The sequence below is a fragment of the Perissodus microlepis genome, chromosome 19, assembly GCF_051167445.1.
Source record: "Perissodus microlepis isolate ML-2025 ecotype Zambia chromosome 19, ASM5116744v1, whole genome shotgun sequence".
Taxonomy (NCBI): domain Eukaryota; kingdom Metazoa; phylum Chordata; class Actinopteri; order Cichliformes; family Cichlidae; genus Perissodus; species Perissodus microlepis.
This window is the reverse complement of record NC_140479.1, coordinates 3,879,886-3,897,612: the sequence shown is the minus strand read 5'-3', so window position 1 is coordinate 3,897,612 and position 17,727 is coordinate 3,879,886. Positions and strand designations below refer to the sequence as shown.

At 39.8% G+C, this 17,727-nt stretch overlaps 1 protein-coding gene across 1 annotated transcript in view; it reads right to left on the bottom strand.

Annotated features, from left to right (window-relative positions):
- strn3 (striatin, calmodulin binding protein 3) overlaps positions 1 to 17,727 on the bottom strand; it is a 32,024-nt gene that overhangs the window by 6,340 nt on the left and 7,957 nt on the right. Inside the window, exons 2-15 of the mRNA XM_084914898.1 lie at positions 11,403 to 11,506; positions 9,101 to 9,174; positions 8,482 to 8,560; positions 8,185 to 8,343; positions 7,465 to 7,603; positions 7,169 to 7,304; positions 6,798 to 6,937; positions 6,533 to 6,711; positions 5,706 to 5,753; positions 4,743 to 4,864; positions 3,793 to 3,960; positions 3,574 to 3,714; positions 3,375 to 3,482; positions 3,097 to 3,183 (exon numbers count right to left, since the gene is read on the bottom strand). Coding sequence (XP_084771024.1) covers positions 3,097 to 3,183; positions 3,375 to 3,482; positions 3,574 to 3,714; positions 3,793 to 3,960; positions 4,743 to 4,864; positions 5,706 to 5,753; positions 6,533 to 6,711; positions 6,798 to 6,937; positions 7,169 to 7,304; positions 7,465 to 7,603; positions 8,185 to 8,343; positions 8,482 to 8,560; positions 9,101 to 9,174; positions 11,403 to 11,506 — 1,684 coding nt within the window. The remainder of the gene's footprint in view (positions 1 to 3,096; positions 3,184 to 3,374; positions 3,483 to 3,573; positions 3,715 to 3,792; positions 3,961 to 4,742; positions 4,865 to 5,705; positions 5,754 to 6,532; positions 6,712 to 6,797; positions 6,938 to 7,168; positions 7,305 to 7,464; positions 7,604 to 8,184; positions 8,344 to 8,481; positions 8,561 to 9,100; positions 9,175 to 11,402; positions 11,507 to 17,727) is intronic.

Genomic DNA, 17,727 nt, shown 5'->3' with positions numbered 1-17,727 from the left:
ATAAGGAAGGAGAGATGAAAAAAAGACCGTTCAACCATGTTATGAGGGTTGCCATTGGATAGTTTGTCCACCAGACTGCAGTATACTCGGATCAGCTGGTTGCCGTTTCCCAACAGGGAAGTTGCAGTTGGGCAGAGCAAGTAATCCAAGACTTCTCGTGACAATAAAACAAAACTATTTTTAAATTTAATTTTCATATAATCTTGGTAAGGACTCAAATGATTACACCTAACAATTTTTAGGGAAATCCATTTATATTTTGTGTGTCTAGAAGATAAAGCTTTATTGGCCAATATATATTGCCTATTTTTAAAAATCACCAAATATTGGTCTGAAAAATACTACATCAGTCAGGCTCTACAACTATCATGCCATCACCATGACATAAAATTGCAATATTATGTGGAAATGCAGTCTGTGCCCCAAGTGAAACTGAGTGCAGCTATTCTGTGCCCTGACAAACATCCACAGCTGGAAACTGAGCATATTTCCAGCCCAAGACAAGAGACCTGCTGACTTGTGGTTAGCAGGCATTTTTTGAAAGGTCAGAGAAACTGAGTACTTGAATGTGTGACAGGACCAGTGAAACCCGCATCACAGCCTGCTCTTTGGATCCTGCTATCAAACCCCAATTGTCCAAATAGGCTAAGATGTGACCACTCCTCACATTGAGCTGACAGTTCGTTAATGCATTTGGTCAAAGTACACAGAGTGAAACAGTGGATGGAAATCAGTGTGAACGGCTGATGTCATCACCAAAACTGAATGTTACAACCTGAGACACCAAAAGTGTTTTTTGTGGGGGTGTGCCTATCAGACTGTGATAGGAAAGTGCATCACCTTTTGGGGCTGACAACCTGAACAGAACTTGGGCCAAAGACATCTGACCTCAATATGGAGAGGCACCAGTGGGTTGTCTGGGGAACCAGTGATCCAAACATAGATGGGCAATGCCTGCACCATGAGCTCTGTCACTAAGCCTGATTAATGTGTCTAAATGTCTAAATGAAATGTGGAAAATCTTGGATGGAAGAGCTGTGGGGGCACCTGTGCTTGGATTGTGAGACAGGGCCAAACAAACTGTCAGTAATGGATCTATAGGTGGTGGTTAACTAAATCAGCTTTTTCCAGATCCTGTCTATAGCCAGACACAGTGAAATGAGTAGATTTCGGATTGATACATGCAGTGGTTAGTCCTGAGAAGAAAAAAAAAAAAGACGTTTTTTTTTACCGTCATCAGAAAACCTCACAAAACATAAATGGCTTCTCGGCTGTCAGAGGAGAGCTTCTTAGTTGTACGGTGAAACAGAGAAAACAGGTGTTTTGTTTTGGCTAGCCAGCGCAGCAGGACTGGCAGCATACTGGTCTGACGACTCTAAAACTGGGTCAAAGGACTCTGAGAAGAGGATTGTGCCTTGTAAGAGCAGCACCTCCCAGGACTTTCTCCACTAACGTGACCCGAGTGAAAGAGCTCATGACAAAATGCATGCCCTTTGGTTTTAGTCAAAAATCTCCTCACATGGAAAAGCCAGCTTGCCAAATGAAGTGTTCGTGGTGAGGTGAGGAGCATAAGGATTGAGGAATAACTGTGGTGACAGGGGTATATACGCAGACGGGGCCTAATACTGCAGGTCATTTGACTTAAAGGTGTGAACAAAGCCGTTGTGAGGCAAGTGTCCTAGTTGAGCACACATGATAATCAATGTATATATGTGCTGTACAAGTAAATAGACTAAAGAGAACACTCAGTCATGTAATGGTACAAAGCAAAGTTGAACTAACTTACATCGATAATAGGGATGGGTTTTGATTATCGATTTATCGATTAAAATCGATTCTAGCTTGGATAACGTGGTATCGATTCATTAAAATCCCTAATCGATTTTTAAATATAAATTTATTTTGCCCAAAATGCCAGAATCTCAGGTTAAACCTCACAAAATTTCAACAACCACCAAACAGCTAAAACAGTAAATGAGAGCAGGAACACGGATTCTGCACAAAGACGTAAACACAAAGAGCGGACCCGCCGACGCATCAGAATCAGTGAGATGTCGCCTTTCTCACCCGACGGCACGAACACGGTCGGGGCTGAAAGCCGACAGCTCACCGATTCTGGTGTTTCGCGCTTTGTGTTTACGTCCTTTTTGCGCTAGATTCTGAAGCTGCAGGTTTTATCTCTGACTGAACCCGCAGCAAAAAGATCCAAACTATGCTTCACATAAACATCGTCATGAATTCCCTCCTACTTGCTGTTTTGCTTCCACCAAGATAAAAATCACACTTCCTGCACAGCTCTCTCCCTCTCTCAGGAATAGTTTCCCATCTAAAAATCTCTGTTTTCTGCATTATTTGCTTGCTTATCACCCACTGCCGTTGTTTACAGCGCTGTCGGCCACTGTTTCTTTTTTCCTTTTACTTACTTCGGAAAAGAAAACCTAATTTCTGCTGTTCAGTATGCTACTGAACAAATTAAAACTTTTTAAAATTATGCAAAATTGCAAAACCCTTAGCTGTGTCTCTACTAAAACCTCTAACTTTGCTCTGCTTCACTTCAGCAGCATCATGTAATGTTCATATGTTGATTAATGGTTTTCTTTCGTCTTTGATCTACTGCAGAATATTTTTAAGGTCATCTGCTATAAAATCCCAGGCCAGGAAAATCGCTTTCATGTTTTTCTGTGTTTTATGCTGCTTCTTTGACACAAAGGCATCTGCTGTGATGCTTACACCTTTGATAAAGTTTCGCAAGTGTCAGCTTTCTTTTTATAGATAGAAAAATCTGGATATGTACTGATACGTGATCAGAATTATAATATTTCTGACTGTCTGAGGTAAAATTTCCCTGATTCAAATAGAATAGAATCGGATCAAATCCTGGATCGAATCGATTCGGGACCTTGTGAATCGGAATTGAATCGATTCTAGAAATCAGTGACGATACTCAGCCCTAATAGATAACCTTTCAATCTTCACTAGTCACCATCTACAGCACACATGAAGAACTGTAATAACTTTCAGAATTTAATTTTAAAAAAAGCTAAATTAAATTCAATGCTTTATTCTGAGCTCCAGGAAGACTTTTATGAGACTTACTGCCAGACATCAGGTAGATGCCGTTGGGATCCACAGCCAGGCTGGTCACTGCATCCAGATGAGCCACCATGGCATGAATCACTTTACCTGCATAGAGGACACAAGGCACACCTAAGCACTTCCAGAAGCCTGAAGGACTCGTTTTTCTCAAGTCAAAATAATTCTGAGTCACTCTGTACACAGTGTCTGTGAAGTGGGAGCTGTGAAACCTGATCTCACCAATCAGGCTCACCATCTTTGGAGTGATGGACACAGCTGGGGAGTAGCTGCAGACTGACCTGACTTGTTATCAAAGAATTTGATGTGTCGATCTTCATGAGCAGTGATGGTTACTGGAAGCGTGGGATGACTCACCACCTTATTTATATGATTTGACCCCGACAGAGCTGAGGAGGGAGAGAAAAGGATAACACTGTTTACTGTCCTCAAAAACCCATCACACACCTCATATCTGTTCACGGTTGTTTGTGCTCTTACTGCCATCTCCCTGTCCTTTGAGCACAAGTGCTTGCTGGGAAGTTTCCAGGTCATACACAACCACGTCTCCGCTATTAAAGGATGCCACCATGTGAGCAGGGTCACAACCATTGAAGTCCACTGATGTGGGGATCCCATGCTCTGTTGACAGATGTAAACATCAGCAAGTCTGTTCAAACTCCCTCCTGCAAAGAAGCGCACCCTTTTTCTTCTTCTTACCATGGTTTGTATTGAAAGTGCTAATGCAGGGGTTTTTCTCTGTTGGGTTCCACAGCTTCACTGTTCCGTCGGCCGAGCAGGACAGGAGGCGGTTTTTGATACCGCTGTATGCCAGTCCCCACACAGCGTCCGTGTGTCCTAACCAGGAACCTGCCAGGACGCTTGGATCTGATTGGAAGAGAGATAAGAAATGAGAGGGGCCTTCTGTTTTTATAACTGTACATTCATCTAACTGACAAATATTCCCAATTGAAAGAGAAAACTTTAACAAAGGGAAGACATTTTTGGTGTCTTTGTAAGGTTTTGTGAAATAAAATGTTCCCAAAAATTGTATTTTTCCCAAGTAAAGACATTTTTTTTAAAATCCAGCATTTTGTTCAGAAAGTAAAGACATGAGGAAAGCAGCCTTAATAGGAGCAGACCTAAAAGAAAAACATACAAACTTGGGAACCGTGATTCCAAGAATAACACAAAAAAAGAAAAAGAAATTTTTGGGGGATAGCAGAGCCATGTGAGGTAATCTAAGAAATCTATATTTTTGAAAAACAAGGAGATCATTATGAAAGGAGACAACCGGTTTACTTGTTTTTCTTTTGGCTGTTGCCATAACAAGTCGCCACAGTGGATCATCTCCCCATTATTAGTATACCCTTCTGCTACACCAGCCCTCTGCATGTCCACACTCAGCATGAATCTTCTCTGTGGTCCCATTTCCTCCTGCCTAGCGGCTTCATTTTCAACGTCTTTTGTCCAATATATCCACTGCCTCTCCTCTGTGCATGCCCAAACATCTCAGCCTTGTCGCTCTAACTTTTCATATCTGCCCAACCTGAGCCGTCTCTGCCATCTTCAGCTTGGCCTTTCCTCTTTTTGTTAGCGCCACTCCAAACTATAGCAGGGCTCACTACTACTTAAACCTTTTCCCTTTCACGTAGTGAAATAGTGTGTACCATAAGTGTCGTAGGGATCAACATTTGAGCTGGGGATGTTCCACCACTGGATGGTTGCGTCAAGACCACCACTAAAACACTGTTCACCACTGGAGGTCATCGCCAATGACAACACTGGTCCACTGAAGACAGAAAAGAGCATCATCACCAGAGGTTTGATAACATACAAATATTTACGGATGATGTCAAGTGCAAACACGTAACCTCGACAGTCATTTAATCCTGCTGGTTACTGAGATCGCTCACTTACACTCACAAAGAGTGTGAGTGAGATCAACATCTAGCAAGTTTAGACATGAGCAGTGAAAAGACCTTTATAACTATAATATACCAAAAATGTTCTATGAATCTAGTTTGTCCGAACATGATATTGATAGTTTTTAGTTTGTTAAAGACATTTTCTGATATTTTAATCAAATTCTTTTTTTTTTTTTTTAAATATTAAAAAAACAAAACAACTTTTCAGACATATTTTAATACAGTTTTTATTTTGATTTAGTGTTTTATTTGCATTTTAGTTATTTTTAATTCTACTATTATCTGGCAATTTGGTCCATTAAATTTTCCAGATTTTTTTAAACACTTTTCTGTTACTTTATAACAATTTTTTCCTGGTGTTTGATTTACATTTTCTCAGACATATTTCCTGCTGCTGAGATTATTCTCATGCTGTAGCTACAGGGTGCCTGTCAGTCTTAATCACTAGTAATGCTCATTTATTCATAGCTGCTGCCACTAAAAAGCATAATTTCTGTCTTCCTGCCAACAGCAGTTCACCACAGGTCTGAAATTACTTTTTTTTTTCTCTTTTTTTTTTTAAAACTCACATTTTTTTTTATATTACTTGTGTCAATTAAAACGTGAAGAAATCTGATGTAACTTGAAAAAGTTAAAAACACCATGGAACCTCAACCATCAAGTCAAATAGAGCCTTAGACACACTGTGTGTGTTTGGATACATACACATGGGCTCTGAATGTGTAGATCGGTTCCACATCGAAAGAGGCACTTCTGGAAAAAACAAACAACAACAACAGTGAAATAAACAAGCAGATTGTTACTTCATCATCAAACAGACTCTTCTTCAACTCTGTTACAGGCAGTGTGACTGTTTTTCACTGTACGACAGTAAGTCCTGAGGGGTATTATTTAAAGGGATTATTTGTAAGACACTGACACATCAGAAGCTTGTGGTGTGAGTTTGATCAGAATAGTGCCATGGAAACGCAGTGATGAGGAGAAAATGAGATGCTAATACTGAAAGGATCTGCCAGGTTTGTAAGGAGAGGATTTTCCTCTGAAGCAGAGTGAATAAAAGCTTTTCTATGTGATGAGGAAATACTGTCCATGCTGAGCGTTCTTTTCTCAACCGACTGAACTTTTTCTTCTTTCTTTTTTTTAAATTTAGGATACCCTTTAGAAAATGATTTTTGCTTTGATCACAGCTTTGCAATGTTGCCAGTATTTCAACCAGCTCTGAGGTCTTCACTGCAAATGGTTTCCAGAAGCAACCGTTGCAACAAGTTAATCACTGGAAATTCTTTCTTCAATACAAGACCATCACTTAGGTTGTGTTAATGTAATGCTGGTATAGAGCAAACAGCCTTATTTAACTATTGCAGTAATCCCAGTCATGGCAAGAACTGTTCAGCTTCTTCAGTTCAGAACTGAAGAAGCTTTTCTTTCCAAGCTCCTCAGACTATATATTTTGGTGTAATTTATGCCAGAGTCTTTTGATTATTCTGGTAGTTCTGCTTGGAGGTTTATGTGTACATCTGGTGTTACTCTACTTTTTGGCAGGGACAGTCTTGGTGAGGTTCCACAGTTTAAGGGTGTGATCCTCGGACACGGTGACCAGGCAGGGCTCAACGGGGTGAAAGTCCAGTGCTCGGACACCATCGAAGTGGCTCCTTAGCGTGTACTTGGGGTTCCATGTCTTCCTGAACGAAGACTCCTTACTGGACGGCAGCTGAGGAAAAGAAGATGTCGATGTTAGCGCAATTTCTAAAGAATGTTTGAGTTTTAAACTGCAGCTTAGGTTTTTTTTTTCCTTACATCATAGCCATAGTCTGTTTCATCGTTGGTGACTGTGAGGTCGGCAAGGTCACCCAGTCCCAGCACGCTCTCCAACACATCATCTGACCCCCCAAGTAAGAAGGACTTCCCCCCGCCAGTAGGAAATGGTAGAGGCTCCGCTGAAGAGTGAGAGGCTTTAATAAACACACTGTACCTCTCTATTACAAGATTATATTCATTAGCTGTTGTCATAATGATTTTACAGCCACACAATTCATTAATTGGAAAAATAATCATCAATAATTTACAATTTGCATTTGTTTATTTAAGGTGAATATCATTGAACAGACAGAGCAAAGGACACAGCCTTCATATATTTACAATCAGTGGGATTCATGTACATCTCTTACCCCACTCTGTCCCGTCTCCGGAGCTCCGAGCCTCACCCGCCCCTTCTCCATCCTCAGCCGTCACCAAGAAGTCAAACTCCTTTAGAGCCTCCTCTGTGTCGGCATCATCCTCTGACGCTAAGCCCTCGTTTCCCACCTAAAATAGCAGTAGAGGAAAGAGAGAAAAAAAAACAAAAAACAAAACACAAGTTAAGAATTAAGGAAGAGGTGTTGAAGGACGGCAGAGTAAAGGAAGGAGGTACAGGGGAAAATAACTACAGTGGTGATTTAAAAGGGGCTGCCTGCTCTCTGTTTACCTTGGTCTTATGTTTCTTGGCTCTGTGATGTTTGTCAGTGCTGATGTCATCCATCAGGTCCCCCTCCTCATCATCGTCTTCATCGCTGTCTTCTGTGTTTTCCAGAAAGTTAAAAGTCTCCAGAACATCACCTGGACTCCTGGATATAAACACCAATGTTGTTACACTTAAGCTTGTCTGCTGGGTTGTGTTTGTGCTTGCACTGTCAGTGTGGTGGGAGATGTCACACTGGGGAGACTTGGCTCCTTTTCATGTGAAAGCGATATTAGGTTAGGTTTGGCCCACTATCTTAGGCAAAGGCTAGGTCATGGTTATAATAACTTAAGGCAAATGTTAGATTCAGATGTAGCTAGAATAATATAAACACTGACCCACTGACCAGCATGAGAGGAAGGGGATGTGGTGCTGCTCATGTTGAGATGGTAAACACAACATGAGAGAATGTGAGAGTCCATGTTTTACAGTGGGGCATGAAACAAAATCAAGCCTTGAGAGCAAAGAAATGAAGCTTGATGCTGAATTAACTTATTCTAGATAGGCAAGTAAGCAGTTTGTTACAAAGGAACTAACAATTTGTGTTTGTTTTGCTGTTTTATGTTTTTTTGTTACTGGAGCGGTTTTCACAAAAGCTGAAATCAGTAAAGTACTGGCTAGTACTGCATGTGAACAATATAAGCTCACAGTGTTATCTTGATCACTTTCAGCTGTGCGTGTCTGTACCTTTTGTCCTTGCGGCGCTCGGTCCCATTGATCAGGTGCTGCAGGTTCTTGTTCTCCACAGATCCATTCTGCTCTGAGCCCGACAGGCCAAGCAGAGAGCGAACCCTCTGAGTACGAACGTCCAGGATGGTGTCTGTGTATCCGACTTCCTGTAGGTACCTGACCGCCAAACAAACACGTGCACACTGTAAACTACACATCATTTGGTCAAATACTGATTTTTGTTAACAAATTAATTCAAAAAATTATTTCAGCATTTTGCTTCCACTGCAAATACAAGTGCTCAAATGTTCTTACTGTCTGAGCAGCTGTCTTCCTTGTTTCCAGGTGAGCTGACTGTTGGCATGAACAGCAGAGACCTCTGAATCTTTGGTGTCTAAGGACAAAAACAGAAACAGTGATTTATACAGCACTGCCTGCTGGACACAAAACAGAGATGGCTTTCATCAGCTGTATTTAAAGCTGTGAGTTACTTCAAGTCTAAGAAGAAAGGTCAGGAGTCCATCCATCAATCCATCTTCTTATGCTTATCCAATTCCAATTAACAATTAACATTTTAAAGAACTGCGTATGATGAGGGATTTACATCACAGTGTTTAATGCTCATGTGTTTCCGGTTTATTACAAAACCCCACTAACTGCATGTCTTTAAATTGTGGGAAGGAGCCCGAGTACCCAGCGAGAACCCATGCAGATACAGCATGAAAACTCCAAACACAAAGACCCTGGCCAGGTGACGGATTTGAACGCAGGAGTTTCTTGCTGTGAGGCGACAGTGCTAATCGTTGCACCACCATGCTGCCCAGGGGCTAAGAACCTACATCTTTTATATGCAGTCTACAAAAGGCCACACTGAATATAAAGCATGTGTACACTGAGAGATTAGTGGAGGGGAGTATGACATCATACATCATACCTGATTCAAAACTTGGCATCTTCATTTCTCCTTGGTTTAGCTCTGTTCCATATTTTAACTTGTGGTATTTTGCTCTGAAAATGGAAAAAAGAGAAACTAATCATCAACCAATCAATTAACATGGTTAAAAATGAAAATTAACATAACATATTTTTCAATGCATATTTTCTGCACATCAGTGTCACCCCCAAAACAGTGAAAAAAGCTCAAAGTGTGTGGTCTAAGAGAAGGGAAACAGATTTCCACCATAGCAAAAGTGAAAATGTAAATGCCTTAAACAGATGAAACTGAAAGAAGGCTTTGGCAGATTCTTTATCAGTGAAACAGAAAGAATCTATTACATCACTAGTGCACAAAAGCAACCCAAGAATCACAGAACGAAGCAGTAATTTAACAGCAGTCTGAAGCAGAACTATAGAAAGTAAACTTTGTATTCAAACAAATTAAACATATCCCTTTAATACACTAGTCCAGGTTATTTGGTATATTAACTTCTGTGTTCTATATTTCAGAGTACCTGTGCTGCTTGGAAAAGTGGCAGACACTGAGACGACACAACCAAAGACAAGCTTCTAATCCATCACAACATAACCCTGACAAGCTATCCAAGCATACCAATGACTGTGAATGAATTAGCCTTCTGCAAACTGAAGTGAAAGACTCGGCACAGTGAAATAAAAAAGTATTTGCTCCTTTCTTGACTTCTTTTTTTTTTTTTTTTGCATATTTGTCACAAGTTTCAGATTGTTGAACAAATTTTGATATTAGAGAGCCCTCGTACAAAAAACAAAACACCGTTTTAGATGATGATTTTACTGAAAAAGTTATCCAAACCTACCGGGCCCTATGTGGAAAAATGAATAGTCCCTTAACAACGGGTTGGGCGCCAGTTTAGCTCAGTCAGATGAGCAGGTGACCATATGACGCATCGCTGAAAGTGGCCGGCCCAGGTTCAAGTCTGACCTGTTCCCCTTTGCCGCATGTCTTTCCCTCCACTTTCCTGTCGATCTTTGCTGTTTCTATCCAATAAAGCCAGTTAAAAGGCAAAAAATTATATATTTAAAAAAAGAAAAAACCCTAATAACTGGTTGTGCAACCCTTAGCAGCAAAAACTGGCAATGGATCCTTCCCACTGTGGAGGAATTTTGGTCCACTATTCTTTAGCAGAATTGTTTAAATTCAGTCACATTGGAGGGTTTTCTAGCATGAATGACTTATTTAGCAAATCAGATTTAAATCCGGAGTAGTCCACTCAAAAACTTTGATTTTATTTATGGGTTTGTTTGTTTTCTTGTTTTTATAAAGTCATTCAGAGGTGGGCTTGCGTGTGTGTTTTTGGATCATCGCATAACCCAAGTGCATTGAGCTTCAGGGATGAATTGATGGCTGGAAACCAGGATTTTCTGGTACAGAGCACTTTTCATGATTCTGAAGCAGTAAAGCAGCCTCAGACAATCACACTACCATGTTTGACTGTTGATGATTTATGACATGCTGCGTGAGTTTTACAGCAGATGTAACAGGACACAAACCTTCAAAAAAGTTCAAATTTTGTCTCATCAGTCCACAAAGTATTTTCCCAAAAGTCTTGAGAATCATCAAGATGCTTTTCGCACATGTGAGACGAGCCTTTGTGTTCTTTTTGGTCAGCAGTGGTTTTCTCCTTGGAACTCTTCTATGGGTGCAATTTTTACCCAGTCTCTTTTTTATTACTGAAACCTGGACACTGATTTTAACTGTGGCAAGTAAGACCTGGAGTTGTTCTGGGTTCTTTAGCAGCCTCCTGCAGGAGTGTTGTTGCCCTCTTGGAGCCTGGATGTGGCTAGTGAAATCAAACGCAGATTTCCAAAAAATGCGGTTAATCTCTGTTACTTTATGATTTAACAAGGGAGGCAAATACTTTTTCAAACAGGTCAACTTTGTGACAAAACTGTATATTGTACATACTTGGATTATCTTTGTCTAGTATAACAATTTGTTTGATCTTCTGAAACATTTAAGTTTGACAAACGAGGGAAAAAAACCCACTAAGAAATCAAAAAGGCAGCAAATATTTTTTCATGGCACTGAAAATAAGGAAATTAAAGATCTAACAGGATTTTTTTTTTTAAAGATCAGCAGTGATCTAAAGTTATAATTGGTAGCCTTCAGTGTGAAGTCCAGTTTAACCCCTACGGATCACCAACAATTCAATTGAATTTTATTTACACAGCACCAGTTAACAACAACACAATTCACCTCAAGACATGTTATATTGTAAGGTAAAGAGACCCTACAATATTAAGAAGATTCTGTGTCTTACCTTTCCTGCTTTAATGCATATTCTAACATTTTTATTCTTCTAACCAGGTCATGCTTCAGGTTTTCCTGGCCCTTCCTCTCCCCCTGCAAGAAGGCTATCCTCGCCTGGATAAACATACAAACAAAGGATTAATGAGGAGTTCAGTTTACAGTATAATTATTCATTTAAAATGTTTAAAAACCTTTAATTACAGGATGAAACATGTCAGTACGTAATAAAAATCTCTTCTTTAATGGAATTTCAGTGATGATTCATAATCTGACCATAAACCCGCACTGTACTGCAAATTTACCCACATATTAGAATATTTCTTTCGTTTTGCGTGGAAACTCAAAGACAAGAAAGAAAGATGATGATCAATTAGAATTACTATACTCTGGACTCTTTTTGACCAGTGAAGTCCTCTCACCTGTCAGAAAGCAATGCTTCCTGTCTCACTAACCACACCTGTCTGTCAGTCAGTCCAACAGCTGCTCTTGAAACCCAACACTAATAGGTCCCAAGAGCCATTTATACACAGAGTGTTCTCTGCCAGCGTGCCCATAATGACATGGCCTGGTAACAGGAAAACCAAAGGTCCTCCCCCAGATTGAAAGAGACAGCCAGAGTGGGAAGGAGAGAGTTGTCAGGGGTAAACTGGGATGTGAGAAAGAAGATTACATAACAAACCACACTATTTCAGCCCCGCTATGATTGGTCAGCTCTATGACTGACAGCCACAGCTCCACGGCAACCCCCGAGATCACTCTGACATACCAGAATATGTACGTGAGAGTGTGTTAGATGGTATAAGCTGTGAATGCATGCACGCAGCGTTACAAGAACGGCACAGTGTGCTTCTTCTGTTCCTGGTGAACTCTGGAATAGGAGAAGTGTGTCGCTGCCTTCTGCTTAATTTATGCTAGTACATTTATTTCCATTTACATATGCATTTGCCTGTAGGGAACTACCAAAAGGGGTTTTTCAGTCCCGGCAAACTTGTTCCCATGCAGTCCTCTGAAAATCCCAAACTGTAATGTTGGAAAAAGCGACAGCAGAGTTCACCCTGACTGGATGAAATGAGGAAAAAGAAACCCTAAAGATCATAAAACACGGTATGAAAAGTGCAGACACTGGTTATGGTGGACACTTTTCATTGTTTTTAACGCTCAGTTTCACTTCAGCTTTTTGTATGTTAAAGAGCATAAGACAGACTGCTTGTATCATCCATTTTCACTCTTCAGGACTACTTGTCAACTAGTGATGGGATTTCCGGCTCTTTTCAGAGAACCGGCTCTTTCGGCTCGACTCACTAAAAAGATCCGGCTCTTTCGGCTCCCAACCGGCTCTTCAGATTGTTTTGTTGCTTTAATTAATTAATTATTAACAACAATATAAAATTATGCACAAAAGGAATTACTAATGTAAAAAACAAAAACAAAAAACACGTGGTTTTATTTATATATGTTTATATATAAATAAATACGGTGGCCTAGGGCTGTTCGATATAACGATATATATCGGATGACGATATAAAAACGTCTATCGTTTCATTTTACGCTATCGTTTGTTTCGTGGTGTCGCAAAATAAACTGTTTACGGCAATATTTTTTCACCGTTTTGATGGACACTGTAGTGGCTATATTAATTTCTTAAAGTTCTCTCTTTCATATTTAATATAACCACACTACGGACGGACAAGCACCTGTTTTTATGCGTTGTGGTTAGCAACAACGACGGTAACACCATCGCGTGTCCGCTTGTTTATGTTCCACATAAACCTTTCACAATAAAGCTCAAGATCATGTTGAGACTTTTCGAAATAAAGTGAATCACGTGAAAGAGCAGATTATTTACAGATGAGAAGTAAAAAAGAGCCACCAGGTGCTAAAAAATAAACCTTAGACTCAAACGTTAGAACAGGCTTTTCCCCACAGCACGCTGTGTAATAAATACAAAGAAAACGGCGGCCGTTACAACTTATGTCTAAAAATGTATAGTTTCATGCATCTGTTAAAACACTCAACTCCAGCTACATGACGCGCAGCTGGAAACACTTCCCGCAAGTCGAGCTACCCGAGATTCACAGAATTTACAGAAAATGTTGCATTTTTGTGATTTATATTGTTATCGGGACGATAGAATTCTTATATCGGGATATGAGATTTTGGTCATATCGCACAGCCCTACGGTGGCCCCTAGAGACAAAGCACGTACAAACTCCAAAAACCACGTACAAATTCCAAAACACATTTCTAGCATTAACTGAACTTCCAAAACAGAGCTACCTAGATCACTTAAATTACACAATTGAAAGCATATAATAATATATAATAATATATATTCAAATAATTAAAAAAAAAAAAAATTAATTTACGTGGTCGTTGGTACTTCCTGGCTTGTGTAGCCACTAGGTAACAAAAGCTCAACACTGCTCCTAGCATCCTGGAGCACTTCTGTTGTGTTTTGGACGTGCTTCGGGGTTTGTACGTGTTTTGGAGTTGTACGTGCTTTGTCTCTAGGGCCCAACGTAAATATACTTTTATTTATTCACTCCACATAAAATGTGGAGTGAATAAATAAATCATATAATACAAAAAACAACTATTTACATTTCAACTTTTAACTATTTAAATTCTCAGCTTTTTCCTTTTAAACAAATTTAAAGTGAAACAACACAAAACACTGCAAACCCCAACACTATAAAATATCAATTAAAATATGAAAACAAAAAGAAGATGCACATTCTCTGTCACATAGGCCTCCATGAATAAACTTTCTGAATCCTTTATCATCTGCAACTGAAAATAGTTGTGGATGATTACTATACCTTTCTAATTTGACGTTGTTGTCCCTGGCTCTCTTTCTCCCTCCCGCTCTGTTCCTGTGCTACTGCGAGTGTAACTACCGCCCCTCCCCCCTCTTACCAGCGCAAAGCACAAGGCTCGTGTGCGGAGTGAAGCGGAAACAAAGTGCGAGAGAGAGGGTGAGAGAAAGAAAAAGAAAAAGAAAAAAAAAAACATGGCTCCCAATAAGGAGCTGGCTTGCATCGTTCACTTCAAAGATCCGGCTCTAAGAGCCGTTTCGTTCGCAACCGACACATCACTATTGTCAACCAATCAGCATTTGACATCTGCACAGTTGTCCTACACTGTTGGATTTTTGAACGATTGCATAGGAACAGGTTTGCGTGGGTTGTAAATGTAGGCTGTATGTAGGCAAATACTTAAACAGATGGTCACAACTATGGTAGCATAAAACAAGCACTGTAGTACAATAGTAGTGACACAGAAATTTAGTTTAACAATAACCAAAAGGAGCCTGCACAAGACTGTCACTTAATAAAACTGAAAAAAATATTTTCTATACTGTAATTTTTGGGAAGCTTTTTAACCAGCTGCTTAAAAGCTCTGCTTTTCCGCTATATAACCTCAATTTGCTCTTCCTGTCACCGAAGTAGCTCCATTTTTAGGGACCAAATAGTCATTGGAGGGTGACAAGCGGTTCTTGCTCTCAGACATGCCTGGGCTTGTCTCTTTGTCCGGATTATGGAATGAAAACACAAGACATTGCAATTATATTGTGACATTTTATAGCACTATAGCATGACATTTTTGCCTATATAACAGGTATAAATATATTGTGACACAACCCTAATACATATTCAATAGGAAATTAAGAACTTGCAGTTAAATTCAGGGTTTCCCTTAACTTTCAGAGGTTGCATGAGTGATATGATAGATGTACGGTCATCTCTCAGCAAAGCTACTTCATGGCTACAAGTAGGGGTTTCATATCTACATTAGCCATACTTCTTATCCTGAACTTAACAATCATGTCGGTTCTCTTGTCTGTCTGTCTGTCAACACCTGTTTGTATCTGATGTGGATCTCTGCTGTGCTATGATGTGGAACATTATGATAGTAGTGAGTCTACACAGAGACAGGCTTTGATTTAGTTTTTTTCAAAACAGTTTACATTATCTTGATAAGCATGTTGTCACTGAGTAATGGAACAACGATGCAAAGATTGCTTTCTACATGTTTAAGCCTGTTGAACAGGTTTTTCTTTAAAAAGGCTTATTTTGTTTTTAGACACAAAGGCTCTGACTGCACTTGAAAAAAAACAAGTTTAACCATCTTTCACTTCACCTTGGTTCACTTTTTGCTGTGCTACCGCTTCTTTGCTGTCTGTCATTTTGTTTATGGGTCAGAGACAACATTTCAAGCCAAAAAACCGCCAAAAGAAAACCCTGCAGCAGTGTTTTGTCTAATTTACGTGCCTCGAGTCCTGCACTTGATTTATAATTGGGGAGATACAACAACACTGGGCTCGCATTTGAGCTCCACAGACCACATGTTTGGACAGTGAGTGTCAGCACTTGGCATGTCTAAATATAACTGCTCTTATTTTGTTTTTAAGGCAGACTGTCACAGTGTGTTCACTGCACAGCTTCACATATACACTATATGTTAATTAGGTGGTTTTTCAAAGGAAGGTGGAAATTGTTATCACCATGGCCTCATCCGGGCAGAATGCAAAGAAAACAGCCATCAATTAGTTGCAGTATATCTGAGTTTATTTCATTGTAATTGGTGACAATTTAAAGGAAGACACACGTGGACTGCTAAACTCTGAAAGAGAAAACAAGGTTCAACTGTAAGTCACTAACTTAAGAATAAAGGTTTAAATTTAGAAGAACAAATCAAACTCACCTCAGCTGCCACCGAATGTGGGAGTGAAAAGAGGGAGCTTAAAGTGAGTTCAGTCCTTATATTATGTGTGCCACGTGAGTTCAATTAAGGGACAAACTCCAGAGTCAATCAGTGGTGAGAAAGCAAAAGAGGAAACAAGGTAAGTCTGGTGAGGCGAGGGAGAGTGACAAAAATGGTAAATAGAATAAGAATCTTTACAACACTATATACAAGATTGAACCACTCTTTCTTAATCTTTGATTTCAGGTGTTTTTAATCCATTGCCACAGGTGTATAAAAGCACCTAGTCATGCAGTCTGCTTTTAAAAACATTCGGGAAAGAATGTAATTCTAAAGAGCTCATCAAATTTGCATGCCATCACTACAACAAATCAGTTTGTGAAACATCTAGTAGGGAAGAAATTTCACAATCATCTGTAAGTGGCAATATACAAGCTGCAAACATTTAGAAACTACAGCAACTCAGCCAAGAAGGTGTGACAGCACAGGCACACAGAGCATAAAATTAATCAGAGCTCTGATGACTCACTAACTGCAGAGTTCTAAACTTCCTCTGGCATTAACATCAGCACAAAATCTGTGTGCCCAGAGCTTTATAGCATGGCTTTCCATAGCCAAGCAGCTCCTGTATATAAATATGCATTGTGTAGGTGCCCTTTTGTCCGTATGGTGTAGCAATGACTGCTGGAAGGTTAAGGTTAAGATAAAAGCGAATCCAGGTTTATGAAATTGAGATGTAATGTTTAAATGTGAAAACACACACACACACACACACACACACACACACACACACACACACACACACACACACACACACACACACACACACGTCTGGGTTAGAATCATGTCTACGTAAGCACAATGTATCAATAGACAAATTATTACTGCTATGTTTGCTGCTGCAACCGTAAGCTGATTAGGCAGAAATTTTTAACCACTTTCATAAGCCAAACTGTTCTATCGGATATCTAAAACATTTTTAAAAATTAAAAATCAGAACAACAATGCTGGAAGGAAAGTATATATAAAACCTGACCAATCTACTAATTTCATATTGTACCATTTTTGTGCAATTACCCTTGCCATATTTGTAAAAGGTACTGGTTTAACTTCTTATACTCATAATTAATGCTATATACACTTAACCAAATAACAAATTCAATATTTTATCAAATCCAGCAATTGTTCCTTGCTGGAACAGAACTGGATAAGACTTTGATTCTGATTTTTTTTTTCTTTTGTTGAAACGTCCACAGACATAGTTGTAGGTAGGATTACCCTCACACTGCTTGTATTTTTACAGAGAGACTTCAGACTAATTAGAAAATATCCTGCAGTTTGAAGGTCTTTGTTGTTGATCACATTAATCTGAGAAAGGCTGCTCCTCAAGGCCAGTTCATTGGATGTGTACAGGTCACACAACCCCTTCCAACCAGTGCACCTGGTGTGCATGAATCAAACGCTCCTTAGGGACCAAGGTGAAGTCAGAGTACTGGGGTGATGATGACAAAGGTGTGTGCGTGTGTGTGAAATGAGCTCATTGACCCAGATTTGCCACACTGACAGATAAGACTGGTCTGAACATGGGGGTTGGGGGCATCGGTGCAATTCTTCTGAACAACTGTATGACT